Below are 19571 nucleotides of genomic sequence, written 5' to 3'. Positions count from 1 at the left end.
GGAAACCTTTGACTGAACCTCTGATAACATAATATTGTTAACTAGGTGGATGTGGATCCGTTGGGTCCAAACCTCTCCTGCGGGCCTGGCAACCCCCGTTGGGTGCAAACCTCTCCTGCGGGCCCGTCAACCATCCCCCAACTGACGACCCGTGGACCCGTTGCCTGCCGGGGAGTCTCCCGCTGGGCCGGGGGGGGGGCGAGGAAAGGGGAGAGGGAGCCACACATCCCGGCCCCGGGCAGCCATTGCGACGTCCAAAGCGACCCGTGGACCCGTTGGGTGCAAACCTCTCCCGCAGTGACAGCTCGACGGCGACAGCCATTGCTTTGAGTGGGAAGAAGCCCCAGCGGACAACCAGCACGCTTTGAGCGCACGCGCGAATCCAGCGGCCATCTTAAGCAAGTACTAGATCAACGGGCCCCAACTGCGCAGGCGCAGGCCCGTTGAGTTACCATTGTGTCGTCGAACACGGAGGTATTACTGCAATTGTATATCAACTGCATATCAACCCCTCAACCCCCCTTATCGCCCCTCAACCCCCCTTATCGTCCCTCCTCCCCCCTCCCTCCCTAGGAGATAGGTTTAAACTTTAAAATGCGAATAACTTAAAAAAATATAACACCGATTTCAATGAAACTTCTTTCATTAGCACCAAAGGGACAACAGTGAGTAAGGTGGGTCTAAAATTTCCGTGCTATCGTGTACCGTTTTGGCTGTAGTTCAGGAACAAACAAACAAGAGTTTTGTTATATAGATAGGTTTACATCATTCCTGGATTCTACTACTGATCTCTGGGGTCAGGGAAGAAATAATCCAGAGCATTTCCTCTCTTCTATTGGCCTTTCCCCTCTCCCCACCCCCGCTAACAAAAAGCAAGTGGAATATTACAAGCATGAAAAGTGAACAGTTGATCAAGCAGGCCATGTTGTTTTAAAGAGTTTTGCTCAAGTTATATTTGAGAATTATTTTTAATAGCACCTGCTAAACCAGCAACCTCTACCATCTCCAATACCAAGGGCTGCTAGACGTGGAAACAGCATATTCTGCAAGCTCCTCTCTTAAGTAACACACTATGCTGAAATGGAAATGTAATGACATTCCTTCAATATTGCGAGATCAAAACCATTGAACTTTTCACCTACAGCACAATGGTAATGCCTTCAAAGAGAAAACACCAGATCATCTATAAATTAGGCATCTTGTCTATGAAGAATATACAACTGAGATTAATTGTGATAATCAAGTCGAACTTATTGTCACATGCACAAATATCGTGAGGTACAGGTATAACAAAAAACTTGCTTGCAGCATAACAGGCAAAAGGGGAAAAAACATTAGTGCAAAAATATACCGTTAGAAACAAATCCATGGTAGTGCAAGAGGTGGTCCATTACATTCTGTCACCAAGGTTGGATTAGAGTTTTGCAGATCACCTCAAGAACCTTACAGTTTTGGTACCGGAGGGCTGCGTTAATGATCAACCGGGCTGAGTCCACACTCTCTGCAACCTCTTGCGTCCCTGTGTGTTGGAATTGCCATATCAGCCATTATGCAACCAGTCAGGATACTTTCTACAATTGTGTACAGAATGTTGTTAGAATATTTAGTAGCATGCCTGATCTATTCAAACCTCTAAGAAAGTAGAATATTGTTGCGCCTTCTTTGTGATTACATTTATGAGCCAAGACCAGGACAGGTCATCCGAGATGTTAACACATAGGAATTTGAAGTTGATAACCCTCTCCACTATCGATTCATCAATAAAAACTGACTTCTTCCTGAATCAATAATTAGTTCCTTGGTTCTGTCAGCACGGAGTTGTGGCATCATTCAACCAGGTGTTTTATCTTTCCTGTATGTTGACTTATCAACAACAATAGTGCTGTTGGCAAATTTATGGATGACATTGGAGCTGTGCTTAGTCACTGGTGTAAATAAGGCAGAGCAGGGGACTAAGCATGTAGCCTAGATGTACATCTGTGTTGATGGTCAGCGAAGACATTTTGTGGCCAATACACACTGATTGAAGTCTACTGATGAGGAAGTCAAGGATCCTGCTCACTGGTATCATATATACCCTTTTGAAGCAGCTAGAATCAGAGGACCCCCATGCACTTGCTCAATGCTATTCCACCATCAGAAACACCTACCTGTCCATCCTTCCTCACCTGCACTTTGGAAAATCTGAATTCAGAAGCCCTAGATGGACCAGAAGATTTATAATCTGCTGAGAGAGTTGCGGCTATTTAGGACTGGTAATCCAATGTCATGCAAACAGTCAAGGTACAACATCTGAAGACCACCAAAAGTGAGAAGAGACAAACTAAAAGACTTCCCCCTTATCCTTAAGCTGTGGCCCCTAGTTCTGGACTTCCCCAACACCGGGAACAATCTTCCCGCATCTAGCCTCTCCAACCCCTTAAGAATTTTGTATGTTGTGTCTATCTTCGGTAAAAGACTAACGTATCTGGCCCAGACAGTGTACCTGAAGGAATGCTAAAGACCTGTGTAGACCACAAAATTACAAAAACTGATAGATAAGGACGAGGCATCAGGATTAGCTGAGAACGGGCAATAGAACATTAGTGCAAGCCAGGAATAGATGGAGTTATGGAGGACGTCAAATTTTTTTTTTAACAGAGTTGGGTTCCTGAACAACTTAATGGGGGCAAAGGAATGCCGCTTCAATCTTGAATGTTTATTTGATTGTATCACATAGCAGGCTCCCATTTATTGATAATAGTTCCACCTTCAACCCCATAATCTCAACCAAACACAGAGATACTCACACAACAAAGGAACATCTCCACACTCCTGGACCTAGAAGTTAGCACTCCCGACCCCCTCACCTCTGCCACTGGATCCTTGATTTTTTTTTGATCCATAGACCACAATCATCAAAGATAAGTGACAAAACATCCTTCACCGTAATGGTCAACATTGATGTCCCGCAGAGATGCATTCTCAGTTCCTAACTATACTCCCAAAACCCTCACAACTCTGTAGCCAAATTTTGCTCTAACTCCATCAACAAGTTTGCAGGTGACACACTGTAATAGGCCGCATCATGAACACTGACGACACAGAGTACAGGAAGAAGATAGTAACATGGTGTCAAGATAACAACCTCTTCTTCAATGATAGCAATACTAAGGAGCTAGCTACTGACTTCAGGAAGTGTGGTGGAGTACATGGCCCAATCAACACCATTGGTATCAAGTGGAAATGGTAGTCAACCATATCCAACACATATTCATTGCCTCTCCACGAATGCCCAGTAAGAGAGCACTTGCCTGGTTCCATTCATACCCGTTCAGTTATTGCAAAAGAATCAAGAACACTGCCCACACCTTATCACTAATCTCAAAAAAATTAGCCTTGATTCATTGTTATCTTCATATTTGGTTTAGGTTTATTAATGTCATATGTACCAAGGTAGCTTTGTTTTGCACTCTGTCGAAAGAGATCACATAATACCAATCAAGTCAAACTCGTACAATAGATGGAGCAAAGGGGAAGACACGGAGAATATAGTTCTCAGCATTGTCATGCATCAGTGCCAAAGACAAATCCAAGGATGGCATTCCTTCACAAACCTTCTGTTCAAAGCGGATGTAGAGAATGCATTGAGTTCATCAGGGAGGACCCCCTTATTGTCAGCGATACAACCTGCCTGTGTTTTGTAGCCTGTTACAGCATGCAAGCCGTACCACAATCTACCAGTATCTGTATCATTTGCCCAAGAAAATCACATTGGAACAGTAAACAATACTGAGGGGTTTTTTAAATAACTTGGTTTAAATTATTTTATTGAAGAAAACCACAATTGTGTAAAACTCCAACTACACACATCAACTGAATGGATGGATGTTTTAATCTCTTTCTGCCTACAGATTTTCTAGAGCAATCTATGTAAAATAAATCAAATATTTTCAGCATTTAAACAGAAGCTACATATGAAATGTCAAAAAAGAACCATTTGCTTGACTAATGAATTTTTAATAACACCGATGCTTTATTTTACTACTCTTCAAATGTGGGCGAGGAGAAAACCCAAATGGCAGCAGTGTGGATTAGTCATTTTGAAAAAGTTATTTCAGTAGCAGACATAATACATTCTATTTCTAATAAGAACACAGATTTCTGGAGTAACTCAGGAAGTCAGACAGCATCTCTGGAGAATATGAATAAATTGTGTTACAAGTCAAGACCATTCTTCAGACTCATTGTAGAGGCTGGGAGGGAAGAGATCTGGAAAAGGGGTAAGGTGGGACAAAGCATGGTAATAGGTTGACACAGGCAAAGTTTTTTGACAGGCAGATGGTTGTCAAGTCTGGGTTAAAACATGTTCATAGAGCCAGGAGCAGCAGGAATCACAGAGGGGGAGCAGTGAGAGAGGGCTTCACAAAACTCACGGAGAGAGGAGGAGAACTTTAAGGGATACCTCGAGGAGATTTCTATTTGTTGAAATGATTTGAAAACATTCCATACTCTTTGAAACTAGCAAATTTTTATACCAGTGTTGTTAATGACCAACAAAAAGAGTAATACAGCACTAGTCTGTGGAGGCCAACTTCAGGATAACTGTGAGTCGGTGGACATGAACATGTTCAAGATCACTTAACCAAGCCTGAATGAGTGTACTCAGTTGTCAAGAAATGCATTGACAACTGTGTTCTGACAAAGAGAACTTGGATTTATCCTAATTAGAAACCTTGAATAAGAAGCCTCACTCTCTGCTAAAGCTTTCAAGAAGGATTACCCCACACTGTACCAAAAGGTCAAATATGATTTATGCACGGCTATCAGGGATGCCAGGTGACACTTTTGAAATAAGATGGAAACTCAATTTAATCAAATGGGTGCCAGGCAACTGTGACAGGGCCTGAATATCAATATAACAATATAACAATATAACAACTACAGCATGGAAACAGGCCTGTCCGGCCCTACCAGTCCACGCCGACCATTCTCCCTGACCTAGTCTCATCTACCTGCACTCAGACCATAACCCTCCAATCCCCTCCTATCCATATACCTATCCAATTTACTCTTAAATAATAAAATCGAGCCAGCCTCCACCACTTCCACCGGAAGCCTATTCCATACAGCCACAACCCTCTGAGTAAAGAAGTTCCCCCTCATGTTACCCCTAAACCTTTGTCCCTCAATTCTGAAGCTATGTCCCCTTGTTGGAATCTTCCCCACTCTCAAAGGGAAAAGCCTACCCACGTCAACTCTGTCCGTCCCTCTCAAAATTTTAAAAACCTCTATCAAGTCCCCCCTCAACCTTCTACGCTCCAAAGAATAAAGACCCAACCTGTTCAACCTCTCTCTGTAGCCTAAGTGCTGAAACCCAGGCAACATTCTAGTAAATCTCCTCTGTACCCTCTCCATTTTGTCGACATCCTTCCTATAATTTGGCGACCAGAACTGCACACCATACTCCAGATTCGGCCTCACCAATGCCCTGTACAATTTCAACATTACATCCCAACTTCTATACTCGATGCTCTGATTTATAAAGGCAAGCATACCAAACGCCTTCTTCACCACCCTATCCACATGAGATTCCACCTTCAGGGAACAATGCACAGTTATTCCCAGATCCCTCTGTTCCACTGCATTCCTCAATTCCCTACCATTTACCCTGTACGTCCTATTTTGATTTGTCCTACCAAAATGCAGCACCTCACACTTATCAGCATTAAACTCCATCTGCCATCTTTCAGCCCACCCTTCCAAAAGGCCCAAGTCTCTCTGTAGACTTTGAAAATCTACCTCACTATCAACTACTCCACCTATCTTAGTATCATCTGCATATTTACTAATCCAATTTGCCACACCATCATCCAGATCATTAATGTAAATGACAAACAACAGTGGACCCAACACAGATCCTTGGGGCACTCCACTAGACACTGGCCTCCAACCTGACATACAATTGTCAACCGTTACCCTCTGGTATCTCCCATTCAGCCATTGTTGAATCCATCTTACAACCTCACTATTAATACCCAACGATTTAACCTTCTTAATCAACCTTCCATGTGGAACCTTGTCAAATGCCTTACTGAAGTCCATATAGACAACATCCACAGCCTTGCCCTTATCAATTTCCCTGGTAACCTCTTCAAAAAATTCAAGAAGATTAGTCAAACATGACCTTCCAGGCACAAATCCATGTTGACTGTTTCTAATCAGGCCTTGATTATCCAAATAATTATATATATTGTCCCTAAGTATCTTTTCCATTAATTTTCCCACCACAGACGTCAAACTAATAGGTCTATAATTGCTAGGTTTACTTTTAGAACCTTTTTTAAACAAAGGCACAACATGCGCAATGCGCCAATCTTCCGGCACCATCCCTGTTTCTAATGACGTTTGAAATATTTCCGTCATAGCCCCTGCTATTTCTGCACTAACTTCCCTCAATGTCCTAGGGAATATCCTATCAGGACCTGGAGACTTATCCACTTTTATATTCTTCAAAAGTGTCCGTACCTCCTCTTCTTTAATCCTCCTAATTTCCATCACTACTCTACTTGTTTCGCTTACCTCACATAATTCAATATCCTTCTCCTCGGTAAATACCGAAGAAAAGAAATTGTTTAATATCTCCCCCATTTCTTCCGGCTCAGCACATAGCTGTCCACTCTGACTCTCTAATGGACCAATTTTATCCCTCACTATCCTTTTGCTATTGACATATCTGTAGAACCCCTTGGGGTTTACTTTTACATTACTTGCCAAAGCAGCCTCATATCTTTTTTTCGCTTTTCTGATTTCCTTTTTAAGATTCCTTTTACATTCTTTATATTCCTCAAGAACCTCATTTACTCCCTGCCGCTTATATTTATTGTATATCACCCTCTTTTTCCGAACCGTGTCCAATTTCTCTGGAAAACCACGGCTCTTTCAAATTATTATTCTTTCCTTTCCACCGAACAGGGACATAAAGACTCTGTACTCTCAAAATTTCACCTTTAAATATCCTCCATTTCTCTATTATATCCTTTTCATAAAACAACAATTTCCATTTCACTCCTTTTAAATCCTTTCTCATCTCCTCAAAATTAGCCTTTCTCCAATCCAAAATCTCAACCCTTGGTCCAGATTTGACCTTCTCCATAATGATATTGAAACTAATGGCATTATGATCACTAGACCCAAAGTGCTCCTCAACACATACCTCCGTCACCTGACCCATCTCATTTCCCAACAGGAGGTCCAACACTGCCCCTTCTCTGGTAGGCACCTCTACGTATTGCTGCAAAAAACTATCCTGCACACATTTTACAAACTCCAAACCATCCAGCCCTTTAACAGAATGTGATTCCCAGTCTATATACGGAAAATTGAAATCACCCACAATCACCACTCTGTGCTTACTACTAATATCTGCTATCTCCTTACATATTTGCTCTTCCAATTCTCGTTCCCTATTTGGCGGTCTATAATACACCCCTATAAGTGTTGCTAAACCTTTCTCATTTCTGAGTTCCACCCAAACAGCCTCCTTAACGGGCTAAGAACCAAGGTCTGACTAGATCTCTTACAACAGGCAAACAAAGCTCCAACTATGTGCATCCCCATCTCCCACTGGCTCCGATACTTCTATTTTCAGAGGTAAACACTCAGAAAGCAGCCAGCTCGATGGAATCCTTGTATAGGTTCTGAAATTGAGCACCAATCAACTGGCCATAGTTTTCACCCTCATGTTAAATCTCTCCTGTCCCAATCTCCTACAAGGAAACCTCCATCATTCCACTCCCCATGAAAAATAAACTGACTTGCCTCAATGACTACCAAATAAACTACCATCTTGTAGCTCTAACATTGACCAGAGTGAAGTTCATGAATACCACATCAATGTGAAAACACTCTGAAGGTGCTCCATGATATAATGATGATTGTAAGCATGTTAGTTACGGCTATCTTTTCTCTTTGAAATGGGCCCCAAGAAGCACTGATGAAATTGCAAAATGAATATAGCACCCATACCAAGAATAAAATACAGTTTGGATTTCTATTACCTACAATACAATTTAAAATAACAAATGTGGTTCTGAAATGGTAAAATATTACATCAAAAGAATTTTGCAATTAATCGTATCATCTGAGGGAAATCAATATGCACGCAATAGGAAAGAAATTGTGGAAAAAGGATGTAAGAATGGCATTGTCCGTGCTCTGATGTGGAGATGGAGTAGACACAACCTCTGCTGACATTCGGAATTTCAATCCATGCATTACCTTGCTGCATCATACTTGGAAGTTGTTTTTGCTGTCATGTTTAATTTTTAAAAGGAACAGCAAATTTTGGAATGTACTCCCTTTTAAATATTTTATGAAAAAATAATAATTCTTGAAATTAAAAAAATTCTAAAACGATGCTTTGTGAAGATGATCTGTGAACTCATTAAGGTCACAATGAATGCACTAAACGTTTCATCATTATCTATCCATAGCACAAGAATCTAGTAAATCGGGTGCCAAGAGCCAATGCCATACCGTGCTATATACAAGTATCCATGCCAACAAATTGAGAAGAGCTGCCATATAGCTTCACAATTACATGTTTGTGCAGGCAAAAACATTTCTTCCATTTTATTTGGTCCAAGAAAGGGACAAACCGGTAAAAGTGCTTACTGGCTTACATTATTGCAAATCTGTCAAGTTTACACAAGCTTGTTCTTTAATCCACAGCATAAGCACGACCATAATGAGCACTTATAGAAAATAATTAATGCTTCCAATATATATATATTAACAATTCATTGTGACCTAACCAATTTGTGGCTAGAAATACAATGTTAACCATAATCTTTCTACAACCTGCACCTAATAAATCCCACGCAGGCCAGACTACAATAGGGTTTAAATATAATGTAAACTGCACCAGATTGACACAAGATGTTTAACTGCCTCCGCTTGTATGACTTACAGAGAAGAGGTGTGCGAGATTTGTAATTGAGTGCTAATATATCAGATTTATTTCAAATATTAAAATATTTGCCTACTATGCACACTAATACTTCTCTTCCATTTCCTAGCACTTAAGAAGTTTGTGCTAAACATTTTTTAAACAGCATTCCCTTATATTGTACACTATTTCTAACTAAACTAATTTAAAATGCTCAGTCTCTTTGTGCTTCACTTTGCTTCTGGTCCATCCGTAAAGTACCTTTGTCCATTCTCTCTATACTGCCATCTGTCACTTAGTCTGTGTCCATGCTCAAGCACAAGAGCAGGCCAACAGTCACAAGGAATCTTTTCAAATAATTTGACCTTTAAAGAAATCAACTGAAGAAAAACAGATGCATTTTCAAGGTACCAACTAACAAAATTGTAAGTTAAGATTTACTCGATCTACTGCCCCCTATTTTAAAATTAAAATTATTCAATTTCTGCTTGAAAAACAAAAAGTGAGCATAACCAAGGGGGAAAGTTGTTGTTTTTTCCTGCAATAGTTGCCCGAGAGGTGAAATAATAAATATTGTAATGTTATTATATTTATCCCTCTCATTATTGGTCAACTTTGCTAAATGAAACAACAAAGTTTAAGCTCTCAGATAGAATTCTATAGAATTTTTCTTCAAAGTCTTTGTAATTCATAAGTCACACAAAGGTCAGTAATGATTGTGCATGAATCATCCTGGCACATAGGATAGAAATGTGTGGTATGGTTCTCTTCTTCAGCACACCATAGAAAATAAAGTGAATGAACAGTATTGCAGTTTGCAATTGAGCCCCTTTAAAAGTTTGACTTTTAAGCATACATTGCAACACCGAGACAAAAGCAATATTGTCCAAAAATGTACCTACATTTGATATGTGTAAAGATACCCCGGCAGAAAAACTTTCCAAAAGGAGTACATTTTTAAGATTCATTGACGATAGCCCCACTTTCAATACCATTATCCCAACCAAGCTCATCTCCAAACTCGTGGAATTTGGATTCGGCACTTCTATCTGCAGATGGGATACAAAAAGCTGGAGTAACTCATCAGGACAGGCAGCATTTCTGGAGAGAAGGAATGGGTGACGTTTCGGGTCGAGACCCTTCTTCAGATGTCTAGGCCCGAAACATCACCCATTCCTTCTCTCGAGAGATGCTGCCTGTCCCATTGAGTTACTCCAGCTTTTTGTATCTTTGGTTTAAACCAGCATCTGCAGTTCCTTATACCACAGTCCCATCTGCAACTGGGTCTTTGACTTCCTGACCAACAGACCACAATCAGTGAGGATAGGTGACAAATCATCCCAACAATATTTCTCAACACTGGTGCAAGGATGCGTTCTCAGCCTCCTACTCTACTCCTTATACATTCATGATTGCGCAGCCAAGCATCAATCCAACTAAATTTACAAATTTGCAGAAGTCACCACCGTAGTGGGCCGGATATCAAATAATGACAAGATGGAATCCAGAAAGGTGATTGAAGACGTTAACCACTCCCTCAATGTCAACAAGAGAAAGGAGATTCTGGAAGTGAAGCAGTACACAAACCATATACATTGATGACACCGAAGTACAGATGGTCGAAAGCTTCAAGTTCTTTGGAATAAATATCACCAGAAATTTGTCCTGGACCAGCCACATCGAAGCCTTGACCAAGAAAGCACACCAACGCCTCTACTTCCTTAGAAGGCTTAGAAAGTTTGGCATGTCCCCAACAACCCTCAACAACTTCTACAGATGCACCATATGAAGTATTTTATTGGGATGCATCACAGCCTAGTTTAGAAACAGATGCATTGAAGACCACAAGAAATTGCAGCGAGTTTTGGATGTAGCCCAGACCATCAAGCAAACCAACCTCTCTTCCATTGACTCAATCTACACTTCACACTGCCTCGGCAAAGCCACCAGCATAATTAAGAAACAGTCTCACCCCGGTCACTCCCTCTTCTCCCCTCACCCATCAGATAAGAGTACAGAAGTTCAAAAATGCATACCTCCAGATTCATAGAGAGTTTCTTCCTAGGCAACTGAACCGACCTCTCATCAGCTAGAGTGTGGTCCTGACCTCTCATCTACCTCAATGGAGACTTTTGAACTATCTTTAATCAGACTACCTTGCACTAAACGTGTACCCTTTATCTGTGCACTGTGCACAGCTTCACTGCAAACTTGTATGGGTTTTTCTTTGACTGGATAGCACGCAAACAAAAGCTTTGCGCTACGCCTCGGTATGCGCGGCAATGATAACTAAACATAGATGAGAGAATGCAAGTAGTATTTAATGATAATTTAATAATAATAGTGTTATGCAGCACTCATCTGATGCTCAAACATGCAAATGGGGCATTGCCATAGTGAAGCAGTAGCCTATGTTTTGTGTGTACCCTAAATCAGGCATGAATCCACAAATTTTAGACTTGAATATGTTGGTTTCCAACCTATCAGTTCAAAATTGGGAAAGTGAATGAGATTATTCAATAGACTATAGTTTTGCTTTCTACCCACCTATAAAGAGTAATCTAAGTTGAAACATTTATGCCATCTTCAGTTCATGCAAAAAGTCAATTAAAACTTTGGAATATAAAACTTTTGACAAAGGCCAGACTTTGGGATTGTTCGTCTGAGCACCATTAAGGGGTATTTGAAGTCCCAAAGCTAGCTTCAACTTCACTGCAGTGGAATGTAAAATGAAGGAGTCTTCTCCTTACTTTTTGTACATTTGCAACAAACAGTGAGGGGTGGGGGAGAACTGCCCAGAAATATAAAATAGTACATTAGCAACAGAGTTGTGATTAAAATTGCTGGCCATGCAACACAGAGTATAAGGAAATATAAAGGCCTTCCTATGTCCCGCCCCCCTGACATCAGTCTGAAGAAGGGTCTCGACCCGAAACGTCACCCATTCCTTCTCTCCCGAGATGCTGCCTGACCTGCTGAGTTACTCCAGCATTTTATGAATAAGGAAATATAAGGTAGCACTGAAATAAGCCCTTCCATGTTCATGCTATCCATTAAGTACCTATCTATACTAATCCCATTTTCTAGACCTTGGTTGAGAGCCTTCAATGCTTTGCCAATTCAAGTGCTTGTCCAGCTACTTAAATGTTATGTCTCTGCCTCCTCTACTTGCTTAGGCATGCTTTCCGGGTGAAAAGGTTCTTCTTCAAACCCCTTTGATTGTTTCGGTAGACGGAGGAAACAATTGTGCTGGCGAATGGCCTGGGACCCTCCAAGACGTTCTGGGTCTTCCAAGGTCGGCTACAAGATGTGCCCTGGGACATGGAGGCTAAATGGTGGCTGCATGAGGCAAGGTACAGCGCCTTTGTGGTCTATGTGTCTGTGTCGAGGTGTCAGTGGAGTGAGCCTCTCGAAACGCTGCAGTACCCCTGGGCTCGATTAGATCGGGCACCACTTCAAGAGTGGAGTGGCATACCTTGAGGACATTTCACAGTGGAGCAAACTTGTGTAGGAAAGAACTACAGATGTTGGTCAACTCTGGAGAAAAGGAAAAGGTGACATTTCGGTTTGAAACCCTTCTTCAGAGATGCTGCTTGACCTGCTGAGTTACTCCAGCATTTTGTGTTTACCAATAGACATCTATTGGGACACCGTTCTATGCAAACCGGAGATGGAAATAAAAGGTTATGATGCCTGCCTGGACTAATAGTAAAGGACAAAGAGTTATCTCAAATTATTTGAGAGTGTAACAGGAAGAACTGATTGAGGGTTACCAGTAGATGTAGTGTATTTAGATTTCCAAAAGGCATTTGATAAGGTATCACATAGGAGGCTGGTGTATAAGAAGATTGGAGGATGTGTGAGAATAGACAGTTTCAGACCGGCAACAAGCAGAGTACCAGGGATCAGTTATTGGCCTGCAACTGTTGGTTATTTACATTAATTACCCAGAGGAATGAACAGTAAAATGTCCATATTTACCAACTATACAAAAATAGATGGAAGGATAGTTGTGATAAGGATACTGTATTTCTGAAATGTGATATTATTTATATCGCAATTTATGAAGATGGTGGCAGCAGCTGATGCAGGTAAAGAATGGTGTCAGTGAGCTGGCTAGGGTCTTACCTCCCGCATGTGAGACGAGATGAACACATGTTCACAGGTCGGTGTGCAAATCGAGAAGTCGGTGGAGTGGGCCCCTGCAGGCCCTGCAGCAGGCTGGAACCTGATTGGATCAGGTACTGCCCCAAGCAGCCGAGCACGTGGATCAGATGTGGCCTGCAGATGTGGAGCTTTTCTGAATGTATTTATTTAATGAATTTGAATTCGGGCGACACAGTGGCAGAATTGCTGCCATGACAGCTCTTGCAGCATCGCAGATCCGGGTTCGATCCCGACTACGGGTGTTGTCTGTAAGGAGTTTGTACATTCTCTGAGATCGTCTATTTCTTCCCACACTCCAAAGTCGTACAGGTATGTAGGTAAATTGGCATGGTAAATATAAAAATTGTCCCTAGTGTGCGTGGGATAATGTTAATATACGGGGATCGCTGGTCGGCACGGACTCGGTGGGCCTGGTTCCGCACTGTATCTCCAAACTAAACTAATAATATTATTGAACCACTGGGATTTATCTTTTGATTGAAATTGGCAAGATTTTACAGATTTCCCAAAGCGATGTGACCACTTTGTCAGGAACATTCCGCTCATCGTGAGGAATAGTTTACAGCTCCCACGTTGTCCTCATCAACCAACTCAAAAAGAATGGAAACAAGTTGACCAAGGAACTTTAATAGGAATATGAGGGAAAATGCACTACACAGTTTGGAATAGCTGATCTTAGGCTTCCATAGTATTCTATTCCTAAGGTATTACAATGCCATTTCAATTTTAGCAATGGGCAGTTGAATCACAAAAGGATAGCTATGCGAGTAGAAAGATGTGAACATAAAGCTATGTCACTGATCAATAGAATGAGTTACAACAGAAGGTTAAAATGGGTGACCAGCAAGCAATCTATTTTGTCCACATGCTCCACAGTTTGAGAAATAGGATTTAACATAGCACACCTGGAACTATGTACATATAGGGATCTGGGGAGGGCAGACGCACCCTTACAGTCAACCAGCCTGCTGTTTAAACTAATCCATGAAGGGTAGCTCTATGAACAACTGAAAGGCTATTGGTACCCATAAAAATACACCAAGAAAGAATTATTAAAGGAGCAAGGAAAAGGGTGAAGTCACAGCAAATTAGACAAATGTCCAGAAAAAAATGTTGTTCTATTTTATTGAGATAAGTGTTCAAGTTATTCAATTGAATTAGCTACACAATCAGCTGGTACTAGAGAAATGCATAATGTGCCAGAATCTTAAGGTTTTCCTGAAAAATCTATTCAATCTTGCTCCAATGAATACAGAAATGTTGTTTTACATATATGAATTCTTAGAGAACTTATAAAACTCTAGAAAGCTATTGCTGATAATCAGAGTACCAAATGTTGAAATGCCACCATGCAGATTTAAACAGATCACCCTGAACTTGAGCACAGTAGCAATAATTATAATGGGACAACTCAATTTGTAAAGAACATGCCCCAAAGTATGGAGGAAAATATGTGGGCAGGCATGAGTAGGAGCAAAACAAATCAAACTCATTTCAATTAGCTGTAAACTGCAAATCGTAATCATTTCTACTTATGACATCCACATGTTCTGATACATGGCACTTGCATATTTCCCAGAGTAGATCTTCTAGGCCATGTCAGATTTAAATTAAAACTGATTAATAGAATGAGTTACAATCAGTTCAGTATCCAGTTCAGAGGGCAGCCATTCAACCTGGCAAGTCTGCACCAGCTTTCACAGCGTAATCTAGTTAGTCCAGTCGGCTGTATCCCCATTCTTTTTTTCCTGAATATTTATTCAATTCTTTTCTGAAGGCTGCAATGTAATCTCTGTACACCATTCTACAAGGCAGTACATTCCATATCTTAAAAGATCTGCCAAAATCTCTCACTTGTATTTGAACTGCTTATCGACCATTGAGCAATTTCTCATCATTTATTCAATATAAAGTCTTCAACAATACTGCATAGCAACAAACCTATGCCTTTGTAGCTGTAAAAAGAATGATCCCAGCAACTCTGAACCATCTCTAAAATGCCATTTTAAAATTGGGCACGATAACTCAGCTGAATAATGCTTAATGCAATTAATAACTTGGATGTTTAAACAAACGTGCAGATGTTTACTTTGAACATCAAGAGAAATCAGAAAAATGAGTAAATCATTTGTTTTGGTGATATTAAGAGTACTGCATGTTGCTTCGGATGCTGTTAGGAAAAACTGTTCTTCAAACTGGCATGACACTATTTGTGTCTTCCAGCCAAGGGTTCAAGGGGTTCACTTCAACATCTCCTCCCAAGAGCAGTGTCGCACTCCTTTAGTGCCAAAGTGACAACTTGAATTGCAAGATTTCATATCTCTGGATTAAAATTTGAATCCACAACATTGATTTGTAGACGCAAGAACATGACCGCTGAGGCAAAGACCGCAAAACATTTCACAGTCAATCAATTTCTTTTGAAGTGTAGTCACTGCGGTCGGTGCGGACAAACACAGCAACTATTGTTCCTACGGCAACGACTAGTAAATTTCTTCGATTGTGCTGTTTCATAGTGCAAAACAATACAATTAAATATATTGTACATCTGTTTAACAAGGTCACTGTCATCAATAGCTTGTATCCACGGGATCAACAAGAAAGGATAAGCGCGTTTGGCTACCTGACACGACAATGACGGAACCAGATTGTGTCATAGCTATCAACTATGTTTATAAACACTAAGATAGAAACAAGAAACTGTAGATGCTGGCTTATACCAAAAATAGACAAAGTGCTGGAGTTACTCCACGAGTCAGGGATACTGCCTGACCCGCTGAGTTACTCCAGCACTTTATAAACACTAGGGCTCGTGTTGAATTTTAGTTCTGATTTTCAATCAAAAATACTGAACAGTACTCTTGCAACACATTCCCAGCTATGAAAGAATAAGACATGCTTACTCTAACTACCCGAAGTAATGTTCAAAATCCCCCTGTTAAATCCATCCCATTCTTCACCAAACGATTCATTAACATCCACTACGATAGATTAAGTTTCTTTTTTACATTGCGCTATACTTTATTTCTTATCAAGGTAACTTTCTCAATAAAATGCACAGTGTGGAAAATCTCCCGAGAGTAATCCCTCCATCAAATTCCTCCCTGATGCGCTACATCACTTGAAACTCGGCGCAAAGTTTGAATACGTGCGCTCTCTTTTGCTGTTCTGCTCTCGACTGCTCAGCCCAGTGTTTTGCGCTCCCCTCGCAGCCGGAGTGTTGTTTTCACCCCAACTCTTTGCACCGCTTGCTCCTGCGGTAGCAGCCCAGTGCGCATGCCTCTCTCCTCCTCCTCCTCCTCCCCCCCCCCCCCACACACACACACTTATCCGGAGCCCCTCAGTTCACCACAGGAAAATAAAAGCAAACTGCTCAGTCCTCGCTGTCCGGCGGCTTACCGGCTGTCGCTGTACCCGCTTCCATCCCATAGATCGTTGTGTGAGCGCGGATTTCCCCGCGGTCAAGCGCCTAAAATCTGGCGTCCTCCTCGCGCAGCAACTCCACTTCACAACACACACACACACTCACACTGGCAGCGCGCATGCGCGGGCCGGGCTGTCCGTTAGGCCGGCAGCGCGCACGCAACGCCCCCTCGCGGCCCCAGCGCGCCGAGCGGCCAGCCGTTGGTCTTCCCGCTTCCGCCATTCCTTCAAATCAGCAGCGGCACCAAAGGCAGCAGCGGGTCTCAGCAAACAACGATCCATTCTACATTCAAGGGTCTCGACCCCAAAAGTCACATATTCCTTCTCTCCAGAGATGCTGCCTGTCCCGCTGAGTTACTCCAGCATTTTGTGTCTATCTTCGGTGTATACCACTATCTGCAGTTCCTTCCTACACAATGATCAATGCTACATTTCCTTTGGACAGCGTCTGCTTTGATCTGCCGTTTTCACACCTTTTCCTTCCATGTCTCTAGTCTTCCTCTCCCCCGACTCTCAGTCTGAAGAAGGGTCTCGACCCGAAACGCCACCCATTCCTTCTCTCCAGAGATGCTGCCTCTCCCGCTGAGTTACTCCAGCATTTTGTGTCTATCTTCTATTGACGGGAATTCGCTCTTGGAGCGCCATACCGTGGTCATTGACGGCACAGCAAAGGGGCGCCTAACGGTGCAAGAGTCGATTAGAAAAAATTGCAGTAGATTTAAAGGTCAACGAACAAAGTGCTGGATGGAGTAACTCAGCGGGCGAGGCAGCATCTGTGGAGGGAATGCACAGACGATGTTTGGGCCCGGGACCCTACTTCCTCTGAAACGTCGCCTGTCCATTTCCCGTCAGCCACAATGTGTAGGGAGGAATTGCAGATACTGGTTTATACCGAAGATAGACCGAAAATACTGGAGTAACTCAGCGGGACAGGCGGCATCTCTGGAGATAAGGAATGGGTGACTCCAACAATGTGTCTATTCCTTCGCCCACAAGTTATATATACCTTTTTGCGGCTGCTATCCCGAGTTTCCCGCTACCTGCCGCTTTAATTGTCCGCCCCACTCGTGTTTGCGTTCTCCTGTGCTGTTACAACGAAGAATGTCAGCTTGAGGAACAACGCACGTCAGGTTTCTAGACTTGACATGCAACTTCAGGTAACCACTTTCTCTTTCAGAATAGCCTAGGTTCTCTATCTGCGGTGATAAAAAATAATCTCTTATAAAACCAGCCTCTGCAGTTCCTTGTACCTTCTAAACCGTGGGCATATCTTGTGGCCCTGCGTTTTGTCTTCTTGATATTCGAAGAGAAAGTCTTCACAGAGGTACCTGTTCCAGCTCTTAAATCTCCCTCGAATAACTGAATAACCAAATCTACTTTCTCCACACAGAGCACATTTTGTTCTGCCGCTCAAACGCCATAATTTTGTGCTCTTGATCATTTTTTGAGCACAGCTTTCAGCCTACCATGGTACATGACAGGTCACACCAAGCTTGCCAAAACTCTTAATTGAATTCTCATTCTACACAACCAAAGGGATTCCAAAAGAAAAGAAAAGAAAACTGAACATCCATACATATTTATCAGAGGATAAGGCAGGACTCCACCCCAACATACATTGGAATGAGATTAGAAAGAGTTTAGAATTATTGGGGAATGTCTCAGCAAGCCAACAGCAAAAATCAAAACTCAAAACAATCTGCTGGTCAAGGCAATTTATTCACAAAATGCTGGAGTAACTCAGCAGGTCAGGCAGCATCTCGGGAGAGAAGGAATGGGTGACGTTTCGGGTCGAGATCCTTCTGCAGTTATTTTCTTATACTGCTGGTCAAGGCAGTTTGGCAATTTGGCTCAATATGGGAAGCAGAGACAAAAACATTACAGACCCAAGCCATTGCTTTGACACATTCAGTACTGGTGGACTGTACATCATTTGACACAAGTCATTACACAGGATTGTGGACAACAGCTGAACGTGCTTCAGATCCATAACTCTACTCCTGATTTACTTCTACCTGTCCTTGCTGACGTATACACACATCGAATGTTTTCCTTCCTAACCAAATTTCAAAAGTAGTCTTGTGTTTTTAAACTGTCGATCAAGGATTTTTCTATCTGAATGCCATACCCAAATGTCACATTCAAAATAATAGGTTATCTTCAAGTCAAAAGGTTCACACATCTTTGCAACAAAGTCAGTCCAGTTAAGTTCATATTGATGACCAAATAATCATATTGAAAAAGGCACAAAAATGAAGCTCGCATTTCTAATTAATAAGATTTATTTTCTGATTGTTACAAGACTCAATTTCTCAGTCATCTTCTTTCACAGGTACTTCAGGTTCAATAATGGCCTAGACTTGGTTAGTGGTCAAGGACAGGAGGAAAACAATTGAATTTTGGACAGGGGATCTCAGATGCAATGGAGGAGCTATTATTACTCATAATAAAGAATCCCCCAGAGCCTCAGTCACTGCAATTATTTCAAATGCAACATTGTTAAAGCTGTTAAATTGCATGAATATGATGTTATTGGAGGAAACAAATGGAACCTGGCCAAGGTTTCAGGCTCCAGCTGATGTATCTACATTAGACATATTCAGCGTGGGGATTCAAGCAAGAATGTTTCTTCAATTCCTTTCATCAATTTCAGTTCCGTGAAAATATCAATGCATTATAACCATTATCAACATGGAATCAACTTAGGACCATTGAATACACAGTTGGTGAAAGACAGCAAGCTTGGCCGAGAACTCGGTACCAGTTCCTGCATTATTTCAGTGAAAGCAGGGTCCCAAACAAAGCTTGGTTAGGATTTGGAAGGAAAACCTTGAGAAGTGGAGCAGCTTCTAGCTCATTGTATGATGTGGCAATTCGTTAGTGGCGGACTCAAGAGATGTTAAAGTACCACCAAAGAATCACAGAATTATTATGGCCCAGGGGACATTGGTTCAGGTTGGCTCCTTTTGAACAATTTATTTTGCCCCATTCCCTATAGCTCTGCAAATTAACTTTCCTTCAAGTGCTTTTGAATGCAACAATTCACTACTTC

The 19571-nt window shown here is 41.7% G+C and overlaps 1 protein-coding gene across 1 annotated transcript in view; it reads right to left on the bottom strand.

Annotated features, from left to right (window-relative positions):
- LOC144606888 (protein argonaute-1) overlaps nt 1-16581 on the bottom strand; it is a 67512-nt gene extending 50931 nt beyond the window's left edge. Inside the window, exon 1 of the mRNA XM_078423351.1 lies at nt 16496-16581. Within this exon, the coding sequence (XP_078279477.1) occupies nt 16496-16520 (25 nt within the window). The 5' untranslated portion in view covers nt 16521-16581. The remainder of the gene's footprint in view (nt 1-16495) is intronic.
- Nucleotides 16582-19571: the final 2990 nt, after the last annotated feature.

This window comes from Rhinoraja longicauda, chromosome 27 (genome assembly GCF_053455715.1).
Source record: "Rhinoraja longicauda isolate Sanriku21f chromosome 27, sRhiLon1.1, whole genome shotgun sequence".
NCBI classification, from domain to species: Eukaryota; Metazoa; Chordata; class Chondrichthyes; order Rajiformes; family Arhynchobatidae; genus Rhinoraja; species Rhinoraja longicauda.
This window is presented reverse-complemented; position numbering and strand designations above follow the sequence as displayed.